This window comes from Mesocricetus auratus, unplaced genomic scaffold, assembly GCF_017639785.1.
Source record: "Mesocricetus auratus isolate SY011 unplaced genomic scaffold, BCM_Maur_2.0 Super-Scaffold_100018, whole genome shotgun sequence".
In the NCBI taxonomy this organism is placed as follows: domain Eukaryota; kingdom Metazoa; phylum Chordata; class Mammalia; order Rodentia; family Cricetidae; genus Mesocricetus; species Mesocricetus auratus.
In genome coordinates this window covers 21,686,362-21,708,570 of record NW_024429199.1, presented here as the reverse complement: position 1 = coordinate 21,708,570, position 22,209 = coordinate 21,686,362, and the positions used below count along the sequence as shown (strand labels likewise).

Genomic DNA, 22,209 nt, shown 5'->3' with positions numbered 1-22,209 from the left:
TGTAGTATTGAGGGTTGGTTCCAGGGTATTGAACATGTAGGACAAACACTACATTAGTGACATACCCAATCAGTAAGATACTTTTGAAGATATTTGATTAATTCAGTGCACAACACTTGAATTACACAGTCCGCCCCCACCACATAGTTTTGTTTTTGAGACAGGGTTTCTTGATGTAACAGCTCTGACTGTCCTGGAACCTGCTGTGTAAACTAGGCTGGCCTGGAACTCACAGAGATCATTTGCCTCTGCCCCCAAGTGCTGGGATTAAAGATGTGTGCCAGCACTGCTGAAATTCCTCCATTTTTATAGCTGAAGATGAGAAACTTTTTTCTCTGCTGGAACTTTTAAGAGCTTGCCCACCCTCCCACGCCATCCTCCTCAGGTTATTGTCTGAAGAACACTGTATGCATGCCATGCCTTTGCCTTTTCTTAAGGTCTCTGGAGAAGGTGGTTTATTAAGAATTCTCACAATGTTCCACATGGCGGGTGGCAGGGGGTGGGGATTTTCTTGTTCATCCTTTGTGGCTTCCCAAGTTCTGAGCATTGTCACAGCTTGTCTGGTGTCCTCGCTGGCTGACTAGGAAGCATTGTGTAGGGGATAGAAATGTGAAACTTAATATATATGCCCATTTGATTTTCAGACAGATGAGCTCACTAAGTACTGAATTTTCAGTTCTGGGACTGCCTTAATTTTTTTAACTGTTTGTTTTTGTCTCTTCTCCTCCCCTCCCCCCCCCGTTCTGTCAAGAATGTTTGCTGCAGTTGTGTGGAGCAGAGATCATAGGCGGTAGGGTGGTTACAGAGGGCATTGCACGGGATATGCTCTATTCAGTGGGCAGAGTCAGAAACCCAGAGTGGAGCCAGCTCAGGGAAGAAAAATCTCTACCAGAAAGAGAGAGAGCAAACAGCTACCTCAGAAGTCAGTGTTGGAGGGGCTGGGAGAGGAGTGGCGTTGGAGCTGGCTTCTGTAGATTACAGCTTCCAGAGGTTCTCAGGCAAGGTGCAAAAGTTGGCATTCAGGCAAACCATAGAAGCCTGCTCGCATCTCCAAAATTCTCACCCTTCCTTTCATGTGTGCTGTTCTGTTTTTCTTTCTTGTGTAACCATTCCTTTCTCTTAGGTCACTGCCATCTGTCCTGCTGTATTGCTAATTATTTCCTCTTCCTTTTCTGACCTCTAGAGCCTAGAAGAGGAGATAACATCAATTTTGTTTAGTGGAAAGGGCTTTTCTCATAGTATGAAAGCCTCCTTCCCTTCAGCCACCACTTGGACAGCAGAGGGCGCTGTTGTGAACTCTAATGCACCTAGAGAAAAACTATCTTCGCCCTTCTCACACTTGCCTGAGGTGCATTTTACTTTGTTTCCCCTGCTACTAAAAGCCACATACGAGACAGATTTTCTTTCTTATTTTTTTCCTTTTGAGTATTTAGGTACCTTCCCTCTACTTTACTAGTGAAATCACTGTCATTCAAGAAATAGTGCATTTGAACATAAAGTAGATTGGATAATTTCTCCTATTTATTTTTGTTAAAAAAACAAAACAAAACAGACAAACAAAAAAATCCCTACCTAAATTTAGGAAATTGTTTGAATCACTGAGGCCCAGAGCTGGAGTTACCAAGCAGCAGGAAAGTGTCCACCAAGCGGAAGCTAGCTAAGTGCTTGCAGAGCTCGAGTTTCCAGAACTCACATCTCAGGCATCTTGTGGCATTCTGTCGTTTGAAACAGCACTCACATGCCCACCAGAGTTCCTGAGCTATTGTGTTGGGATGACACGCTGGAATTCCCTGAACTTGAGCCAAGCCTGTCTACCCATTTGAGGCTAAGTAATAATAGTTATACCACTGGCCTGTGATAAGCCTGGAACATCTGCCTTGGAAATGCTCTGAACACTAGGTATCTTCATCTGGGAAGCAGTTTGTAGTTAAATGTCAGTTGCTTGTAAACATAGACTCATGGCTTTCAGTTTAATATGTGAAACTCGTGGGTTTTCAGTCAAACTGGAAAGGTGGCTCTCTTACGTTGCTAACCACACACATGCTACGAACTTTGAGCACCTCAAACGTAAAGTGACAATGCGTTTCAGAGTGACAGGTTAGAGCGCCTGTGGCATATTTTGGAGGTGCCACAGAGACTCGTAGCGTTTAGCTCTGGTTGTCCTTGTTGCCGGGACCCACGGAGTACCTGGTGTCTAGCAGGAAAGGCTCTGAGTACAGATAGTGTCCAGCAGGGTCAGAGGACAGTGCTGTACACCATGAGTAAATAGCGCTGCTGCTTGGAGCTGAATTATTTTTCAGTTAGATCATTAGTAGGAGTGTCAGGATGATGTAAGCCTGTTACTCTGCTTTATTTGTGCAAGTATAAAGTAGTGTGATGCCTTGAAAACTCCTCTAAAAGGAGTCTCTACCCTAGTTAACACTGGGCCATAGAATGTATGTCACTCCGGTCTTCAGTATACAGGTGTTAGATAGAATGGTAAGCTACTGTTCCAATCAAATACAAGTCATGTACTCCCAAGAAATAGGTATCCACAGGGCTTTGGGATGATTGGGCAAATGTCGTCCCCCACCCAAATATCTATGTTACACATTGAGATGTTCATAACTGTCTGGAATGAACGTGTTAATGTTAATAGCCGTTTGAAACCAAACATGATTTTGCCTCGTCCCCCTACCTCGGGGTTTCTCTGTGTAACAGCCCCTGCTGTCCTGCAACACACTTGTGTAGACCAGGCTGGTCAGACTCACAGACATCAGCCTCCCCGGTACGGGGATTAAACATGTGTGCCACCACTGCCCAGCTCCAAGCTATTTTTTAAAGAGCATTGTCCCCTCTCCCAAAAGAAAGAAATCCTTGATGCTGCACTTATTTAGGACTTAGGGTCTCAGCCAATGTTCTAGATCAGACTACAGTGTTTGAGGAACAGATTCAAAGTTTATCCTGTAAGCGGATTAGGAAGCTTAGGTATAATTACATTTTTTTAAACATTTTCAACTCCATAAATAGGGCTTATACCTGTAGTAATTTTTTAAATTTATTTTCAAGATTATTGACTGGTGTTGTCTTTTGTTTCTTTTTGTAAGTGTATGGCATTTGTCTAATTGTCCTCTGACCCTGAGCATGGGTTTAGTAGGGTTGGTTCTTGCTGGTCTGTGTTTGCATTGTCATGTCTGTGTCGGTGGTTGTTGAGGTGAACGGTATTGATTTTGTGTCCTCGGTTGCTTTTTGTTTCGCAGACTCGCACTCCTGCATCGGAAGGGCCTTGCTCTGGAGCCAGGGACGCTCTTAAGGTTCCCCCCTTTCCATGTTAATACCATGCCTAACGCCTCTCATCGCCTCATGTTTCCCTGCTTCCCTTCCAGTCAGCCATCATAATCATCTTTGTTTTCCTCCATGACATGAATCTGCCATCAGTTAATTTGAGTTCCTGCTGTTTTTATTTATTCACATATTTTTGTTTTCCCTCATCCGTCTTTCTTTTTTGTACAGAGTTCACATGAGACTCTGAATGTAGTGGAGGAGAAGAAGCGGGCAGAGGTTGGGAAAGACGAAAGAGTAATCACAGAAGAAATGAATGGTAAAGAGATGTCAGCTGGGAGTGGTCCTGGGGAGACTCGTAAGGTGGAGCCGGTGACACAAAAAGACTCCACCTCCCTGTCTTCTGAGAGCAGCAGCAGCAGTGACAGTGAGGAGGAAGATGTGGGCGAGTACCAGCCCCACCACCGAGTGGCCGAGGGCACCATAAGGGAGGAGCAGGAGGAGTGTGACGAAGAGATGGAGGAAGAGCCCAGCCAAGCAGCCAAGGTAGTAGAGAGGGAGGCAGCCATGCCTGAAGCCATGCCAGACAGACAAGCAGAGGCCAGTGTGCTCACAGTAGAAACAGAGGCCCAGCAAAATGTAGTTGCCCAAAAGGTGCCCGGAGAGAAGAGTGCACACGGAGGCACTGTTAAGCAAGACATGAGAGAAGAAACAGAGGAAGAGCAACACAGAGTTAACGGAGAGGTGCCCCATGTTGACATTGATGTTTTACCAGAGATTATTTGTTGTTCAGAGGTAAATGGGAGTCTCCAGCATGAGCTAAACTATAGCGCTGTTTCTCAGGTGGGAACGCCTGCCTTCCCTCACCTTTCCCCTAGTTCTCCTTCAGCCTTTTCAGCAAGAATCTTGATTGTTCTGTGTGGGAAGAGGAGGGAAGCACTGCTCTGTAGATCTGCAGCTCAGGTCACAGTTTGTAGCTTCTTGGCTGCAGCTGGATCACCTGTAGGGTGAACGCCCACAGCCATGTTCCTTTTCCTCCTCGCTTCCCATTTCAGTTTCTCTTTGCATGTTTTAGGTGTCTTTCCTTGCACTACTTCCTGGATCGCATGCCTTTTCTCATTGGCTTATTAGTAAAATGTCTGTGTACTGTTCAAAGATGGTGGGCTTAAGTGTGTGTTCCTGCTGTAATGACTGGATTTGACTTTCTGGATCATTTTCTTTTCCTTTGAGCTCACAGCAGGTGCTGTGAAGGCAACTTCTGGCAGTGGTAAGGACATGATTTCCTAAATGCCACTGTGCTTCCTGTCTTTAGAGTCCATGGAGAGTGTGTTTTGGTTAAGAACCTTTTCCTTCTTGACATCCAAGGACTAAACATTCAGTAGACATGCACTCTTCGTGTTCCTACATCAGTCCTGGATTGTTTGCAAATTGATTATTTTGTAGACTGTCCTATATTAGATACATCTTTTCTTATTTTCAAGAAAGAGAACCTTGCAAATTACTCTCAGATTCAGTCTTGATCAATAGGGGCAATGTCTTTCATGGGATAATTTACTTACACAGGAATGTCTCTTGATTCCAGAATACCCACCGTATCTGGATTTATCAGCATTTGCTCTCTGAGTAGACAGTCTTTAAGTGGCTTTGTTTTGGAGTGAATAGGTTACTTTTAATTTCATACTTCATTTCAGAGAAAACATCTCAAGAGTCTTTTGAACACTTTTAAATAATTATACCTGTTGGGAGTTTTCTCTCAAAGGAAGTGTTACAATATTTGGTAGCGCTGTAGTCTGGTGTGTGTACTCATGTATGCTCAGCAGAGTTAACAGACATCGAATCTTTCTGCGTGTGTAAAATCTTTCAGAGCACTTAATGCAACCCTGATGGACTAATTTTAGATAGAACATTTTATTGTACTTAATTCAAAAGAAAGCACACTTTCAGATGAGGGTAATTGAAAATAATCATACTTGAAAATTTCCTTTCTGATAATGGCATATTTTGCGGGGGGGGGAGAGTAAATCTTGGCTTACATAGCTTACAATCCAATTAAAAATAATAAGCCTTCACATTGTGGTTCTTTAAGCTTCAGTGAAAATAGAGATAGTTACCTTTAGTGCATTGTATTAGCTTTCAATTTTAACGTTTTTTTCTCTTCAAAGTAAAGTATATATGTGTCAGTATAGTGGTTTAGGACCATCACAATTTGAAAAGTAATACAATTTAGGGAGTCATTATTTTAGCTTATTTTCCATGTATGTGCTTGTGTGTATGTGTTTGTGTGTGTGTGCTTCCACACGCATATGTACTTATATGTGTGTGAGATATATTTAAGGGAAATTTATCTTTTAAATCTTTGAGGTTATTTGCTTTTTTCTTCCTCTTCGTGCATGACTGTGTGTTTGGATATTTTAACAGTTCCTTTTGAAGGTTCCTTTAAACACCTCTACCTTATGACCACTAGAATTTACCTTTCCCTTCCTTTTCCACCTCAGCCACCAGTGGTAAAAACAGAGATGGTAACAATTTCTGATGCCTCACAAAGGACAGAAATCTCCACCAAGGAAGTCCCCATTGTTCAAACTGAGACCAAAACCATCACATATGAGTCTCCACAGGTACAAATGCTCAAGATTTGGACTGTTTGGATTCCCCTTTCTGTTTAGTATGCATATTTCTGTTTACAGTGTCTTCCCCTGTTTCTGACTTTGGCATAGCTTTTCCCACTTTGTACCTGCTCTGTTGCTGTCTTAGATTTAGACAGAGCTACATTCAAATGGGTGACCTCCAAAGTTCTAGTAGTGTGATGCTCTGAGTTCAGACCCTGGTACCTAGGGAAAGAAAAACCTCAGTTATAGATGAGGAGTACATATTGCGGATGTGGTACTTACGTAGCAGAACTGTCCACAAGCAGCACAAGACCTATCCTATTACTATTGGGCCTTTCTGGCTGGTTATATCTAAAACTATGTGTATGTTTTTGGGAAGCAGATAATCTTGCAACGTTTACTAGATGTGACATATTTTATAGATTTGTAGTATTACAAGCTTCCCCCTGCTCTGACTTCACAAAAGCAGACTAAATAAACTCATAATTTATTCTAATATTAGAGGATACCCACATAACTTTCTCCCCTTTATGCTGGGTCATCTTTCTTAGGTATATGTAGTCATTTCCATGTAATCCATATCTGAATGACTAGAAGAATTGTGTACTTGATTTTAGGTCTGCAGACACTAGTTCTGCAAAATTTTTAAATAAGAAACCTGGAGAGATTGCTTAGTTTATGGTAAAGTGCTTGCCACACAAGCATGAAGAGCTGAGTTCAGCTACCTGTTCAAAGCTAGGAACGGTCCTTGCCTGTAATCTCAGTACCGGGGAGAAGGGGGGACGTTGGGCTTGCTTGCCAACCAGTGCTGCTAAATTTGATTGAGTTGGTCATCTCCAGTTCAGTGAGAGATTCTGTCTCAGAAACAAGGTGGCCAGCAATTGAGAAAGACACTTGACACTGTCCTCTGGGCTCCACAGACTCGTGTGTATGCACACACACAAACTAATCAAATGGGCTCATCATTTCAAAATGGACCTGTTTAAAACTGTGTACAATAAATAGTTTACCTTTCTCTGGCAGGATTGCACTGAGGTGAAGGATGTCAGATCTCAAAATATTTTTTAAGAGACTGAATGTGTACATGTATGCAACGTAGATCAAAACAGTTTTAAGCATGTTACGCGTGTGTGCATAGCTCCCGCATTAAAGCACACAGGTTTCTTATCATGGGTAGGTTTGTGAGAATATTGCTCTTACACCTGCTTTGTGGTAAGTACCCTTAGAAAGAAGCTCAGGTGACTTCGGCAAGTTTGGGAGGAATTTCCTTGTGTTAGTGTCAGGAAATAGGCAGATACACTTGCAATTGTAGCATAAGCAACCTAGGTATTAATTTACTTTGTTATTTTTCCTGGAAAACTCTAGAATCTTCTGCCTCTTCCAGTGTTAAAGCGAACAAATTAAAGTAGCCCCTGTTAAAATATACACAATGGGGGATATATATGAGACATACATGGAGTGTATCCACATATATAATATTAGTATATGCGCTTGTATACATGTATGTACTCCTGAGTTACCAACCATTGTAAGAACTATGTAAGTTTTAGAAAACATATTTGAGATGAGCAAATATCTAATTCATTCAAGTTCAGTTTGTCCTCATCAGGTTCTGTTGTCAGTAAGCTGAGAAATTGTTTACTTATTTTTACCCACCTGTGCTTAAAAAAACAATAGCAAAGTCAGTACTTCTGGTCACTGTGGAAACTTCTTCATCTGGCTCTCGGGTTTCTTTTTCTGGTTTCTACAAATGTCCTCAGACAAATCCTCTTTACTCTTATATGGCTTACAGTCCCAACTTCTACTTTGTTCTACTTCCTCTTTTTGCCACAGGGTTTGCTTCTGTACATTCACTGTTTTTCACAGCTCCTCCATTTTCAATGCAGCTGCTTTCTGGGCCATGAACCACTACTACCAACATGCAAAGGACAGGCAGATAGCATCCCCTGCCAACTGTGGAATCTTAGAAGATGCATACTCAGTGGGCGGGGTCTTTTCTTACATGATGGAAGTTAAGCATTACTTTGTATTTTCCCTCCAACTATGCAAAGATTGATGGCGGGGCTGGTGGTGATTCGGGCACGTTACTGACTGCACAAACCATCCCATCTGAGTCCGTGTCAACAACGACAACCACACACATCACCAAGGTAAAGCGACCTGGGGACCTAGGGAGAGGATGGTACATGGCAAACAGACCTTTTCTGTATTATTCCTTTGTTCCTGCACATACTTCTAAGTAATACACAGACAGTGCCACTGGACAAAAATGTCTTTCTTTAAAGTATCCAAGAAATTAGGCTGCAACAACAAATGTGTTTCGAGCCAAATTACAGTTTTGTAAAGTACAAGGGGGTAAAAATATGACTAGCTATATTTAAGACATGGATAGAAGAACTATTTAAATAAAATTGTGAGACTTCTCTCATTTATTTAAGATTCTAGTATGTTGATTTGAGACATTTTACCAGAGCGTTTTCTAAACATTTAAGAGTATATAACCAACCCATGTAGTCTTGGCTTGAGAGCATCAGCGGCATCTGGGTCTTGGATGTCTAAAGGTCATGACTCACTGCAGACCTATTGAAACCCTGTGGGGAAGCTTCCAGCTGATTCTGATGCACTCCAGTGCAGTTGCAGGCTGATGTTCCAGTGTTTCATTTTGCTTATATTTCCACATTGGATTAGTGCTTTTAATGGCCTTAAATATGTCTGTTACACCATTTCCACCCCATGTTTCAGGACAGTAATTTAAATAGCAAGCAAGAATAGCAGGGACTTTTGTGTCGTGAATTAAAAATGCAGGGTACGTTGGTACTCAGTTTAACAGATACCCAGCCGACTGAGCTAGTGATGAGCCCTATCTCTTAGTTCAGTGCCGTAGCGTGTGACTGGTGTGTGGATTGTGAAGGTGCTAGCGGTTGCCTATGTGTTTTCTTGGGACTCTGGTTTCGCCAGTGCTCTTTTCAAAGGTCTCAGTGGATCTCTCAAGCTTTCTACTTTTCAGCCTGCCCCAGGCACTGTCAGCTTGCAGGTGATGGGCACCTCCGTGAGGCTGTCAGTAAGGGCCTCCTTCACCCCAGTCTTCCTCTTCAGCCAGTGCACAGCGTGTTCTATGTCCATGCGCACAGCCACACATGGAAGCTATCATCAAATCAAACGTTTAATGAAGATCTCATTTGTTTTCCTTAAATCAAACGAAAGGTTTTTTTAATTGCACTAAATCAAATGAATGAACACACTAAATGAATTTGTATAACTGGAATCAAACATCAAAGCTATAGTATCATGTAATGGCCTAAATGGAAAATACACCTAAAGTGTTTGTAAGTCTACAAATGCTGAACAGTTATTTCTTCTTTCTGTTCTCCTTTACAAAAATTGGCCGACTGGTAGGGAAGAAAGTCAGGGAATGTAATAGATTATCCCACTGGAATTACTTAGATTTTCTAAAACGGCCTCTGTTCCATTTAATCTCACCGGAATCTTGGTATCTTAAGGGCTGCTTTCAAGTAAAGGACAGACATGGGTGCTGTATCTTTAACTAGGACTCTGTGGAACTGAGAAGTTCAGCACAGAAAACACTTAGAGCCTGAGTCTTGTGCTCCTCTGTATTCTGGTCTGAAAATGGTCAGAAGTTGGAGGTGGAGCTTTGCTTTTCTACTCTGCTTGCAAGCTCTAGTTACTGTTCTTTCTTCTTTTTATGACCTTTAGACTGTAAAGGGTGGAATATCAGAAACAAGAATTGAGAAACGCATTGTGATCACAGGAGATGCTGCTCTTGATCACGATCAGGTAAGGCCCTCCTGTCACATCTGTGTGTAATCGCCTCCTTGTGCATCCTGGACGGATCCAACTCCTAAGTTTGGTGGCAAGACACCGCACAGCTTGTGCTGTGACAGCCTGTCCTGTGAGCTTGCCTAAGTACATCAGCACAAAACATGAAGTACCGTTTATCTTCCACTGGACTAACATGCAAGATAATGGGGACTTCGGTGGCCAGTAGGAATTGACATTGGCTTAGTTTAAAGACAAGTCGTCACATATTTTAAAACAAATGGCAGTTATTGACAATGCCCTAAAAAATAAACAAACAGAAAGCCACCAAGGTTTCTTTTCAAGTGATTTTGTAGCATAAGAAAAGTTGGGCTATCGACTACTAAGTATTTTTCTATATTATAATTTTGGGGTAGTAGAGGGAAGGGAAGATTATCTCAGTTCTTTCACAATGAAAATTTATATACTGCTAACTAAATACTCAGCTTATGATTGTTGTTCTTCTGACCCTGGTAGGCGCTGGCTCAGGCAATTAGGGAAGCCAGAGAGCAGCACCCTGATATGTCGGTCACAAGGGTAGTAGTGCACAAAGAAACAGAGTTGGCAGAGGAAGGAGAAGAATAAGGTAAGCAAGCCTGGCCATCCACGGCATTCCCTGTGATGCTGTGCTGTGCAACGTTGTATCGGGGTCTTTGCTTTCTTTAGTTTTACATGATCTTCTTCGGGTTGTTGTTATCTCCAAGCACACCTGCTCAAATATATGTAATGAGAACCTCTGTGGTCTGCTGGTTATCAGGTGCTGTGCAGTGCATACATCGAGGCTGCTAGCAAGCCTGTTAGTGTAGTCTGTAATTGCAGGATGGGGCTGTTACCTTTATAAAAAAGAGATTTGTCTTCTATGAGCGAGATAATGAACTAAGCCTTTAAAATTTATATGTTAAACATTGTGCATTAAACAGTGATCTATAAAGAAAGTAAAATGCTTATGTTACCTAAAAGTGGAAAGTTTTAGTTGGACCATGGAGGGAACATAATGATAAATGATGTTTAATATAACCAGCAGAAAAAGATTAATAGTCCCAAAAAGTTGAAGCATTATTAAGAAAGTGTAAACACTTCTGGAGAAAAACAGGGTGAAGATTATACAGGTAAACTGTGTAAAAACTAAGCAAACAAAAACAAGAATCTTTGGCCTTACTATATTGCTTAAATCAGCAAACATTTAAAGACTATGGAACGTTTTTCACTCAAATGGCCAAAGTTTTTGTTTTAACCAGTGTTGGAAGGTTATGGGAAGAAACCATATTCACATAATTATGTATATGATTTCTTAGAAGACAGTTTGATAAAACCTAACTTTAAACTCCCTTTAAGAACTTAGTGGGGGCTCAGCAGGTAAATGCTCTTGCTGCCGGCCAGACAACCTCAATTCAATCCCGGGGAGAGAGCAGCTCCTTCAAGCTGTCCTCTGACCTTGACGTCTGTGCTCTGGCAGAAACTCTTTCACACAAACACACATGTGTGCAGACAAATAAATATAGTAAAAATTAAAAGCAGAAAGTACTTAGGGATGTTTGCTGCTATTCTTCTTCAGAGTCTTTTATATTGTGTCTTTTTAAAAGCCAGTAGAGGGCTGGAAAGATGGCTCAGAGGTTAAGAGCACTGACTGCTCTTCCCGAGGTCCTGAGTTCAATTCCCAGCAACCACATGGTGCCTCACAACCATCTACAATTCAATCTGGTGCCCTCTTCTGGTATGTAGGCAGAACATTGTATATATAACAAATAGATAAATTCTACTGGCTTTTTAAAAAGATTTATCAGTGAGGGGCCTATATGTACTATAGTGACACTAGCGTTAGTACCAATAGCACACTAACATCAGACCAAACCACACTTGTGTACTAATAGTAAGGCCTGAGACAATTTAAATGACTAATAGTATGGAATTAGTTAGTACATTAGTAGCTTCCATGCGATGACTAAAGAATTCTTGATGAAATGTATAATTATGACATTTATCTGTTAGAATTTTATAAAACAGTCCTTATCACATAGAATACAGGAAGATTACTTTAAAAATATGTACTTTGAGCAGTCAGGGCAGGTAACTCATGGGCATGGAGAGCAATTATCTTCTGCCTCACACAGTAAAACTGTTGACTTGTCCATCTGCGGAGAGTGAAGACCTTACTAGTTCACAGCATCCATGCTGAGGTTTTTATTTTGCTAATTTAGTGGACATGAAATGATATATAACTGTGTTTGTAATTTTAGTTTCTTCCTTATCTTTTTGCATTTTTTTCTGTGAAAATGGGAATAGCCAGAAAACTCATAACATTCCGGTGAAATACTTACTTTTGTAAAAACCTGTTTTTTTCTTTCTTCCATTTATTGTGTTTTTTTTTTCAAATGATATATTTCATTATGGGTCTGATTGTTTGCTTGTATGTTGTACCACATTCATTCCTGTTGCCATCAGAGGCCAGAGGGAGCATTGGATCCCCTAAATGGGACTTATACATTGGTGGTTATAAGACACTACGTGGGTGCTGGGGCTTGAACGCAGGTCCTCTGCCACAGCAGTGAGCCATTTTAACCACTCAGCCATCACTCCAGCCCGCATTTACTGATTCTTAATACTAAGTCTTTATGATGTTTTATGTTACAAATATTGTGAGCCTTGTGGTGTTTCTTTCATTATTAATTGAACTTATAAGCCTTTCTTTCTGGTTTATGCCCTTTTTATACTCTGGAGTATTAAAGATACTTTACTTCTGAGTGTATCAATATTGCGATTCATATAGCAAGTATTAAGCATCCTTCACTTGCTTTTCCTGGGCGCTGAAAAGCAGTGGTTGCATTTCAGCTCTGCTTATTAAATAACTGGTCCTTCCCTCTAAGCTGCAGTGTCACAGCTTAGCTGCTTTTGTGGAAGGTTAGATGATGTGTCCTATAACAGAGAAGCCATAGTGATTCAGGCATCTCTCTCTCTCTCTCTCTCTCTCTCTCTCTCTCTCTCTCTCTCTCTCTCTCTCTCTCTCTCTCTCTCTCTCTCTCTCTCTCTCCCTCTCTCTCTCTCTCTCTCCCTCCCTCCCTCCCTGTCCCATCACCCTCCCTCCCCCCCTCACATAGGTCCTCCTGCCTCTGCTTCCCGAGTACTGGGATTAAGGCTTCCACCCCATTTCTTAATACAGAATCTGTACTGGACACCTCTGTATTTAAGAGTGGGATTGAATTTAATTTGGAAGCAAAATCAGGAGTGAAATAGCATACACAAAGTCTGTAAAAGTATGGCATTATTAGCTAATATTACTAGGGACTTATTCCATGATTGGCTTTGTATTGAGACCTCTGTTATTGATCCTAGAGTCAACTGTGACTTGTGAGGACATTGAGGCTAGAGAAGTTACACCCTTTGTGTGGCCCAAGCCAGTTAGTTGGTGACTGGCTGAGCTAGAAGGACCATTCACCAGTTGGATACCACACCCCAGCAGACTTTGCTGAAGGATCCATCACAGGAATCTTTCAAATACATTTCCACATGCTATACTTGGATCCATTCCAGAAAAGTTCATATTGGACAAAAGTCTCTTGAGTTTTTGGCTTTGTTATAAAGCCAAATGACCAAATAAAACTAATGCTTTTTAAAAGAAAAATCATGTTTAATTAATCTAGTTTTTAAGATAAAAGAAAGTATTATATCTGCTTTTCCTAAATGATGGGAAATAGGTGGAGAAAGAAAAGCTGAATTTAAATGTGAGTGACACGTAGAATTTCCTTCATGTTTCATGTACCCTTTAGCTGGTAACTTGTGCATTCGCAGGTGGAACTGGTTACTTGGTGTGATAGGCTGTCTGGACATAGGAATTCTAACTGTGAAAATGACTGTTGGCCTTAAAGAGCGAAGTGATTGAGCTGATGACTTCACTGGCAGCTACTCTTTTCTCAAAGGCAAGGGATCATGACTGGCAAAATGAGCTTGGACCAGAAAGGGTCGCAAGGATGCAGGCGCCTTCTGTGTCCCCTTAGGGAGGGGAGATGGCTGCAGCTCTACGAGAGGTGAACAGATGCCTTGAGAACAAAAACTTGGGAGAAGCGTCTTAAAATGGACTGTTCCACAAGCAGACGTTTATGTGGTGTATAATCCTGGCAGACTTTGAACTGAGTTTTTGTCTTCGGAATGAAGTTGGGTTAGTGTGCCTTCCACTGGAAAGAACATGGCTAACGAGGGCCACCCAAGTGCTAAAGAACGTAGAGCCTCTTGACGTGATAGGTCTCTGCATTGACAGGCTCCAGCAAACCAGGAAAAGCAAGCACTTGCTTGCATCTCTCCATTCAGGAAATGGCAGCAGCTTAGGGAGAACACTTTCTGTAATCAGTTTTCAAACTTAGCTGAAGTGATCATTGTGCCCACAGTTCTGTTCTCTATCTCTCAGCTCAAGCATATGCCCATGAAATTAGCCTTTGCTTTGAGGGTGAGCTGGTGAGTTTTCCAGACATAGTGATGCCCACTGTAACCTTGCCAACGGTGAGGCTAAGGCAGGAGGACTGAGTTCAGAGACAGCCCTGACCTGTCTCAGGAGAAAGGAGGGGGTGTCAGCTGTACCAGGACTCCTAATGTAGTCCACTGGTGGTGCAGCATTGCCAGAATGACACTCTCCTAGCACTGCGACTATAGCATTGGTGCCTGAAAGAGGAAATCCTGTCTTAGTGTGACTGATGACTATGAAAGTGGCAGGGACTGTATGGCCTCCAGAAGGCGTCTTGGCAACCTTCAGTCTGTAGACCACATTCTGTCTACATTCTGTTGGTAATACAGACACTTTAACAATTGACCGTTTCCTGAGCTAGTCTAAATGGAAATTCAGTATACTTGCCTTTGGAGTTTAAGATTCTAATAATGTAAACAATAGAGAAATTGCTGGAAATTTGAAATTAAACATGTAAATTAACAACCAAAGAATAAAAAGTTCTTTAGAAATGGCTGTCATGCCTGACTACACAGAATTCATTTGTAATTTCAGAAATAATTGTATTGTGTCTTACATAAATATTTTGTTTTTGTTTTCTATATCCCTGATTCTCTTACTGCTCTTTGTAATTGAAATAATTTGAAGATCTTTGCATTACTTTGCATTGTTTTCTTTCATTATTTTTTTAAAAAGCAAAAAGCAAAACAGAAAACCTGTGTTTTCATTTTTATTCAGACTTCTCCCTGAATAAGTGCTTTACCGTTTAAAGGTAGTGTTGAATGCTTTTAAAAACCAATGTACTGCCAGGCAGCAGTGATGCACGTCTTTAATTTCAGCACACTGGAGGCAGAGGCAGGTGGATCTCTGTGAGTTCGAGGCCAGCCTGGTCTACAAAGCGAGTTCCAGGACAGCCTCCATAACAATATAGAGAAACCCTGTCTTGAAAAACAAACAAGCAAATAAATAAATAAACGAAAGTACTGGCTCACTTTTCTGAGGTTGTGCCTTTAAAGTGAGGTCGGAACACTTCTGCACATGGACCTCTGTTTTCAACTGCTCCACAGGGTGCACTGTGGAGAGTAAAGTGGATCTCTCTGAACCTGTGAGAGCTTCAGGCCAAGTGTGGGCACAGCTTGTGCTCTTAAAGAATTGGAACATGGAATTAGACCTGCAGTAGGTGTGTAGCCACACTGACCCATTTCACATTATCCAAAAGAGGACACAAGCTCAGGAATGACTGTAGTAGTTAGAAATGTTTACTGACATCGCATAATCCAGGGTGGTTTTTGTTTGCTTGCCCACAGTTCTAATACATAAAATATAATCCATAAGCTTAATAGCATTGACCTTGTAACAGACTCTATGATGTTATAAAGGTGAAGATATTAATGCCTGTCAATGTGTACGAACAGTATAAAAAGAGTGTCCAGACTTCTAAAAACATGAAATAGAATCCTGTCCTAAAGTTAAAGGGTTAGGGGTAGTGGTGCACACATTTAATCACAGCACTTGGGAGACAGAGGCAGAGATCTCTGTGAGTTTGAGGTTAGCCTGGTCTATAGTAAATCCCAGGCCAGTCAGGGGTACACAGTGAACGCAGTCTTACACACACACACACACACACACACACACACACACACACACACACACACACACACACACACACACAAAGAGGGCTGTGCACTGGAGATGTGGCTCACCCAGCAGGCCATCCATGTTCACCCAGCACAGGCAGGGAAAGGTAGAGGCTCTTGAAGCACTTTGACTCTTACCTAAAGGTGCAATGCCTCATTTTTAGTTGGGAAAAGTGTCAACCATTTAAACCCAGAATAAAAAACGTTTCCCATATTAAGTTTATTTCTTAGAGATACAAAAAGCAAAAACAAACAAACGTGTAATGTGTATATGTCAGTGACATTAGTGGCTCCATGCTTGTCTCTGGTCTTCCTTAGTTCAGAACCTAAATACTTAGGGAATACGTGCTGTTTTTAAATGCAGGAAGAGCCAAGATACATGGGTGTATAAATAAAGGAAGTTACTGCACAGCCATCTAGAACAGTAAGGAGTCTGGTGGTCTGACTCTCACAGGCATCTAATTAACTAATAGTTTATACATGTAAAAATGTAATGAATGCATTTGACACTAAAATATGAAAGTCTTAGATTCTAAATCTTCCTGGAATTCTAGAAGCATGTCAAGGTTACCATTTGTGGTTTTACCAGAAAAAGTAGCCTGTTATACTGTTTCTGTGATTTTACTATGACTAAATGGGAGTAAGGAACGTTTTGGGTTTTCTTTTGTGTGTGTGTGTGTGTGTGTGTGTTTGTTTTTTCGAGACAGGGCTTCTCTGTATTGTTTTGGAGCCTGTCCTGGAACTCGCTCAGTAGACCAGGCTGGTCTCAAACTCACAGAGATCTGCCTGCCTCTGCCTCCTGAGTGCTGGGATTAAAGGTGTGCGCCACCAACGCCCGGCAAGGGGATGTTTTTAAGTATGTGTTTTCATGTTAAGTCCAGCAGGTCTTGAAGACTTTTCTTCAGTATCTATTGTCTTCCATTTCCTACACATTCCTAGTCTTCCTGTAATATCATTGAAATACATATTTTTTGCTCTCTTGATGGAACCAAATTTAAAGAAATAAAGTGGCACAAAACCTAGAGAAAATGTCATAAAGAATGGAAAATGTCATTTTTACTGTAGATTTTCAGAGGTAGCTAACATTGGCCCTTGGTTTTCATCTCCAATTTTAATAATATATTTATCTAACCTGTTCTGTCCAAAGCATTATTTTGGCAGATGTTGTCTCTTTTATGATAGTAGATCATGTAGTGTGGCCTTTGTTGCGCCCCCCTTTTCTGTACTTTGCAATTTTCCAGAAATTGTAAGGTTTCTAGGCTTGGAATAAACTCTCATATTTGTTTTCAGTAAACACATTTCCTGTTAACATAGGCAGATAATTATTGATTACTTGATTGAAAAGTTTGATTACTTAACTTTATTTTTAAGCCTGTTTTTGGAATACTTAAAAGCTTTATGTCGTTTTTTTTTCTTTTCCTAGAAAGTCATTTTTTAAACAACATTCAGCTTCATGAATCTGAAGAACTTTGACCATTCCAAGTCTTAACGCCACACCACTACTCCAGCAAATTTGTGCTACAACTGGTAACATTGACCAGAAGCCTGAAGAATTAAAATGCCAACACCAAACCTTACCTTAACAGCTCTGGTCCATACTATTCCCATGCATTTCTAATACATTATTTGTTTTATAACCACTTCTAAATATTCATGCTTCCTCTTTTCTTTCTCTCTCTTTTTAAATTCTTTGGTTTTTTTTTTTGTTGTTGTTGTTAAGGGTTTTGTATTGGTTTCCTTTTCCTACCTGCTTTTTATGACTCATTTGCTCAAATGACAGTGAACAAAGCCAGCCTTGGCTGGTACGGTGCTGTTCACTTGAACAGGTGCTGTTGTGTGGAGAGGAAACTCTGTGACTAATTTAGACAGTGATTTTCATTCTTCAAGATTGTTTCCCTTGTACTCTTACAGTCTACATTTACATTGTTCAATTTGCAGTAGATATACTGCATGAGAACATATTACTACCAATTAAATGCATTTCTTGCATCTTGAAACTTTTCTAACATTTGGGAACTTCACTATGGATGATTTTTATATTGAACCCATTGACTTTCCTCCAGTCCTGTGACTTTGTATTTTAGAGTCAGAGACTCTCCAGACTGGAGAATTACGAAGCTCACTGACCAAGCACTGTGTTGAGAGACCGCCGCTCACAGTGCAGCAGCACTTCTCAGACATATGCTTCGCGACAGCATTCCAGAACAGGAGAACCACAAAACGTGCCCTGCCCCTTCCCTACTAAAAGAGAATCAGGCAGCTTAAAGCCTTAGTGCTTTCTTTCTTAACCTTTCCAGTTTCAATACTTCCCATTATTTGAACTCTTGAGTAGTGTACTTGCTTTGTATTAAACTTCTTTGTCTACATGTAAAACTGACCTTTTGTTACTGAGCAGGTATATCTCTTTAAGATAGTTTGATGACTCAAAGGTTTGAAGATGCTGGGGAGAAGAGGGTTGGGGCAGTGGTGGGGTTTCGTTGGTTATATGAAAGCTATACCATTTAAAGCTGATGCCAGCCAGAGACCTGATAGGGACTTATTAACTGTATTGAAAATGTTTTCCATTTGCTTTTTGACTGTATAGTTACAGTGCCAGATTAGATTTATAGCAGCTTCAAGTTGTATTAAATGGTATTTTGCTTTATGTAATACTGTTATAAAATAAAAGTTTGTTTATTCTAAAAACGTGTCACTTCTCTTTTTATAAACATAAAAGAAATAAACGAGGATGCTGTTTTTCCATCAGAAAATGGAATATTTTGTAAAAATACCTAATGGCATTTTAAGAGTGGCTAAGCTCTGGGTTTTGTTTGTTTGTTTTAATTTGTTGCTGCTACTAGCATCAGTGATCTGAAATGGTGAAAGTGTTGTGGAAAGAGTCCTTGCTCCTGGCTAAATGGTGCTCCAGCTTGTTTGAATTCTGCAAGGGAGATCTGTCCTTCTTTATTGGTGTGCTTTCAGGAGTTTTTCCACTGCACCATTTGAGCCTTGCTGCCATGCTTTGTGTCCCACTTTATTTTATGTCCACTGTGTCTTCATGTATCTGATGGAGCAGGCTTGCTCGGGTACTGGAATGCTTTCACCAAGGCATATCACGTTATGGGCTTAGTTGTCTTTTAAACATTACACAGAAAAATGGTCAACAGAGTACAATCTATTTGAAATGTTATATAGAATTTCTTTATGTAGTCATTTAAAATGAGCACAGGAAATATAATTTGCAAAGCTGTCTTCTTCGAGATCTGTTCCCGCTAAATTATGTCTCAACTTGTGAAAGGCCTTTCTCACGTTCTCTATAATTGTACAAAAACAACTCTCTGGAGAAGGCTCTCTCAGCTAGCCAAGCTTTGGGAATATTATGAAACCAAATGTGCTTCTGTACATATACTTTCCATGAGAAAGTTAGTATTATAGAGCTCATTTAAAAATCACCTATTGATGGGGGTAAGAACTCTTTCCTTTTGTACGTACAATAATAAAAAGCGCTTCTACAGCACCTGTGGGCTAGGCAATGCTGTCAGTGTGTGGGATCAGTTTTATTTTGTGGAGGAAGCATGAACAGGGGTCCTGGAGCAAAGAGCATGCTTGAGTCACAGTGCCCAAAGAACCACTTGAAACAGTATTGATGATTACGCCTTGTGGGAACATCAGTATAGGCTTTTTAAATACTTTGTACTTCTGACCAAGGGATTCTATTCTCACAGTGTCTTCATCTCACTTGTAAACCGGGCCAGATGGCAGAGTAAGCACAAAAGTGGATAACCCTAACCCTAACCCTGAATATTTTTAGATCCTGAATCTTATTATAAATACAAACCTTTAGAGTGTGTGCTTCCTGTCCCGCTCTCTTTTGGATCATTCATGCTAGGATATGCACAGGAAACTCAGAACCTGAAGGGGAAAGTTTCTTTTGTCTTACTGGTTCAGAGAGTTGCAGACCTTCACAGTGAGGGAGGCATGGGGGAGCAGGTTGCAAGCAGGAGTGTGTGGCAGTCATCTCATAATGCGTAAATAAGAAGCAGGACCATGGACAGGTATAACTTTCAAACCCCCACCCAAAAAGTTTCACTTCTGCCAACCAGGGCCACCCACCTCAGGGCTCTACCTCTCTTCAAAATAGAGAGGACTGAGTGCTCAACTCATGATCCGTAACATTGTAGAGCATGCTTTGAAATTTTAACCTGAAACGTGGTGAACATTTGCAAATCCTGACAGTTGGAAGGTATGAATTCTGAGTTTTAGGTTTACTTTTGCCAGAGAACATGAGATACCAAGAAAACCCTGTTCTTGACTGTTCTGGAAAGTACTGAAATCCCTGAAAAGATTAACTTTTATGGTTAAGAGATTGCAAATACTATTTCAGAGAACATGAATTGTACCCCTCCATGCTTAATTTTCTTTCTGTCTTCCAACTAGGTTCAGGATGTGGGATAGCCATGGACTTGCAGTCCATTTCTGGAAGCCTTTGAAAGATCATCTTGGGCAACCCCAAACTGCCAAGTTACTAATTCAGTGAAAAACTAACATAGACTTAAAGCTGGGTGTGATGAATTGTGCCTATAATCCTGGCGCTTCCTGGGACTGAGGCAGAAAGATGATGAGTTCAAAGCCATCCTGTCTACTTAGAGAGTCCTCAACCATATAATATAGAAAACCCCATGCCCAAAAGCTTTCATACCTCTGTAAGAATCCTTATTTTCATTGACTAATAAGAGCCATGTGAAGGTGCTTAAAATACCCGTTGAAGTGTTTTATTGAAGGACTGGAGTTGGAGAAATGTTATCCCTACTGGATACTTCTTTTTAGATAGTAGAAAGGGATATTAGCAATAGGTTAGAGGGGAACAGAAAAGAGGTTGGGAAATGCTGGGGGTGAGAACATTTGCGGGTGTGGGATAGATGTGACTCCCTGGGGAAAGAATTCAAAGCATAAGTTGGAACTCACTTTGGAGGGTATAGGGAGACTATGGCCTGGGCTAGAACCTGGCAAACGCAAGGGTGACTAAACTAGATCTAAACTGATATTTGAGCATGCAGAGAGCAAAGGGGGGGACTCTGCAGCTCTTGACTATGCTCAGTAGGAGATTTGGTGGCATTGTTAGCAGAGCCTTTGCTGAGTTGGTAATAAAACCCTTGAGACTTTTCTTGACAGCTAACATGTCTGTGTTCTTAATAAAAATGTACACATATTTGGCTTTGCTAATTCTTTGCTGTCATTGTGTTCAGGAACACAAAGTCATCCTTTGGCTGTGTATTTATGCTTACTGTATAAAATGTGTATTCCAAGCTCATCTGTTACCACAGTAGTCAAGTTAGTGGTCAGGTATCCACCAAAGCCAACGTTCAGATTTGGATGCTCCTGTTTCTGGAGGAAGAGGTAGCAAACTGTGATGGCTGAGGATTTGGCTGGCAGCTGACCAAGATGGGACTCTGCTGTGTCCTTTCACACCTCCTGTTGAAGATAGCATTTTTACACAAACTGCTTCCACCAGGGGCTAAAAAGAGATCCTTCCCAGAACTGAGAGAATAGTGTTATTTCTTCCATATGGCATTAACACTTAGGAATTACCCAACTCTGAAAGACCCAACAGACATTCTCAATGTACTTGAGTGCTATTAAAATGGAGAGATGAATGTCTTCAGTTGAAGTGAGAGTTAAATTTCTCAAGAAGTACCTCCAGAAAGCTCACTGGATGCCAGTGAAGAATTCCAGGGTGGGGCTGAAAGGAAGAGTCAGGAAATAATAGGCCACAGTGAGACATTCTGACTTTTGATCATTACAGTCTTATATGCTTGTATGACTGTGACTGTTTCTTAAGTAACCCACTCAAAGCCCAGTGGAGTCATGTGCAAATGTTGGAATATAGCCAGGGTTAGGGTGTACTGAACCTTTTGTTGCTATTAACTAGAAAAGTATGGCGAACACAGTAGTGCCACCTTGAATTAAATACTTTTTCAGTTATTAAATGCTTTTTCAGTAATCTATGTTCTTTAGAGCCCACTGAATGATAAGAATTCTGCTAGTAAAATGGTGGGCTTTCTATTTAGAAGTAGCTCCCTGGTGTTTGGGTTTTACTAAAAAAAACTTGAATTATTCTCCTGGAGAACTAGGTGAACACTTGCTTTTTCTTCCCTTCCAGATACCCCCTCATCTATATCTCCAGCATGAGGAGAGCTGTGTTGTTGAGTGACCCATACCTAATATTGAGACTCCACTTGTTTGTCACAGATGCCACTGAGATGATGTAAGGCAGTTGGGAAGAGGAGAGACATTAAGGTCTTGAATGATGTCTGAAACTACCATGTATCAGCGGTTAAAGGGCCAAATGGAAGGATTCTTGTGTAGAGAATCCATGGGACTTCCTTCAGGCACCATCTTTTGCTATTTGTTTTGATTTCTCTCAGGGTTTCCTCACCCTTAAAGGCATAGTTATGTGAGCTTCCGTAGAGTGATA

The 22,209-nt window shown here is 41.0% G+C and overlaps 1 protein-coding gene across 28 annotated transcripts in view; it reads left to right on the top strand.

Annotated features, from left to right (window-relative positions):
• The window catches only part of Epb41l2 (erythrocyte membrane protein band 4.1 like 2), a 177,765-nt gene extending 159,325 nt beyond the window's left edge, over window positions 1-18,440 (top strand). For 10 of the 28 annotated variants that reach the window (XM_040728268.1, XM_040728263.1, XM_040728259.1 and 7 more), the window contains 8 exons: window positions 1,184-1,348; window positions 3,240-3,293; window positions 3,493-4,056; window positions 5,757-5,879; window positions 7,922-8,020; window positions 9,585-9,665; window positions 10,164-10,272; window positions 17,179-18,440. In XM_040728268.1, coding sequence (XP_040584202.1) covers window positions 1,184-1,348; window positions 3,240-3,293; window positions 3,493-4,056; window positions 5,757-5,879; window positions 7,922-8,020; window positions 9,585-9,665; window positions 10,164-10,271 — 1,194 coding nt within the window. In that variant the 3' untranslated portion in view covers window position 10,272; window positions 17,179-18,440. Of the gene's footprint in view, window positions 1-1,183; window positions 1,349-3,239; window positions 3,294-3,492; window positions 4,057-5,756; window positions 5,880-7,921; window positions 8,021-9,584; window positions 9,666-10,163; window positions 10,273-13,472; window positions 14,652-17,178 lie in introns of those variants that run through there. The other 18 variants (XM_040728273.1, XM_040728271.1, XM_040728269.1 and 15 more) reach the window with 12 other exon arrangements.
• Window positions 18,441-22,209: the final 3,769 nt, after the last annotated feature.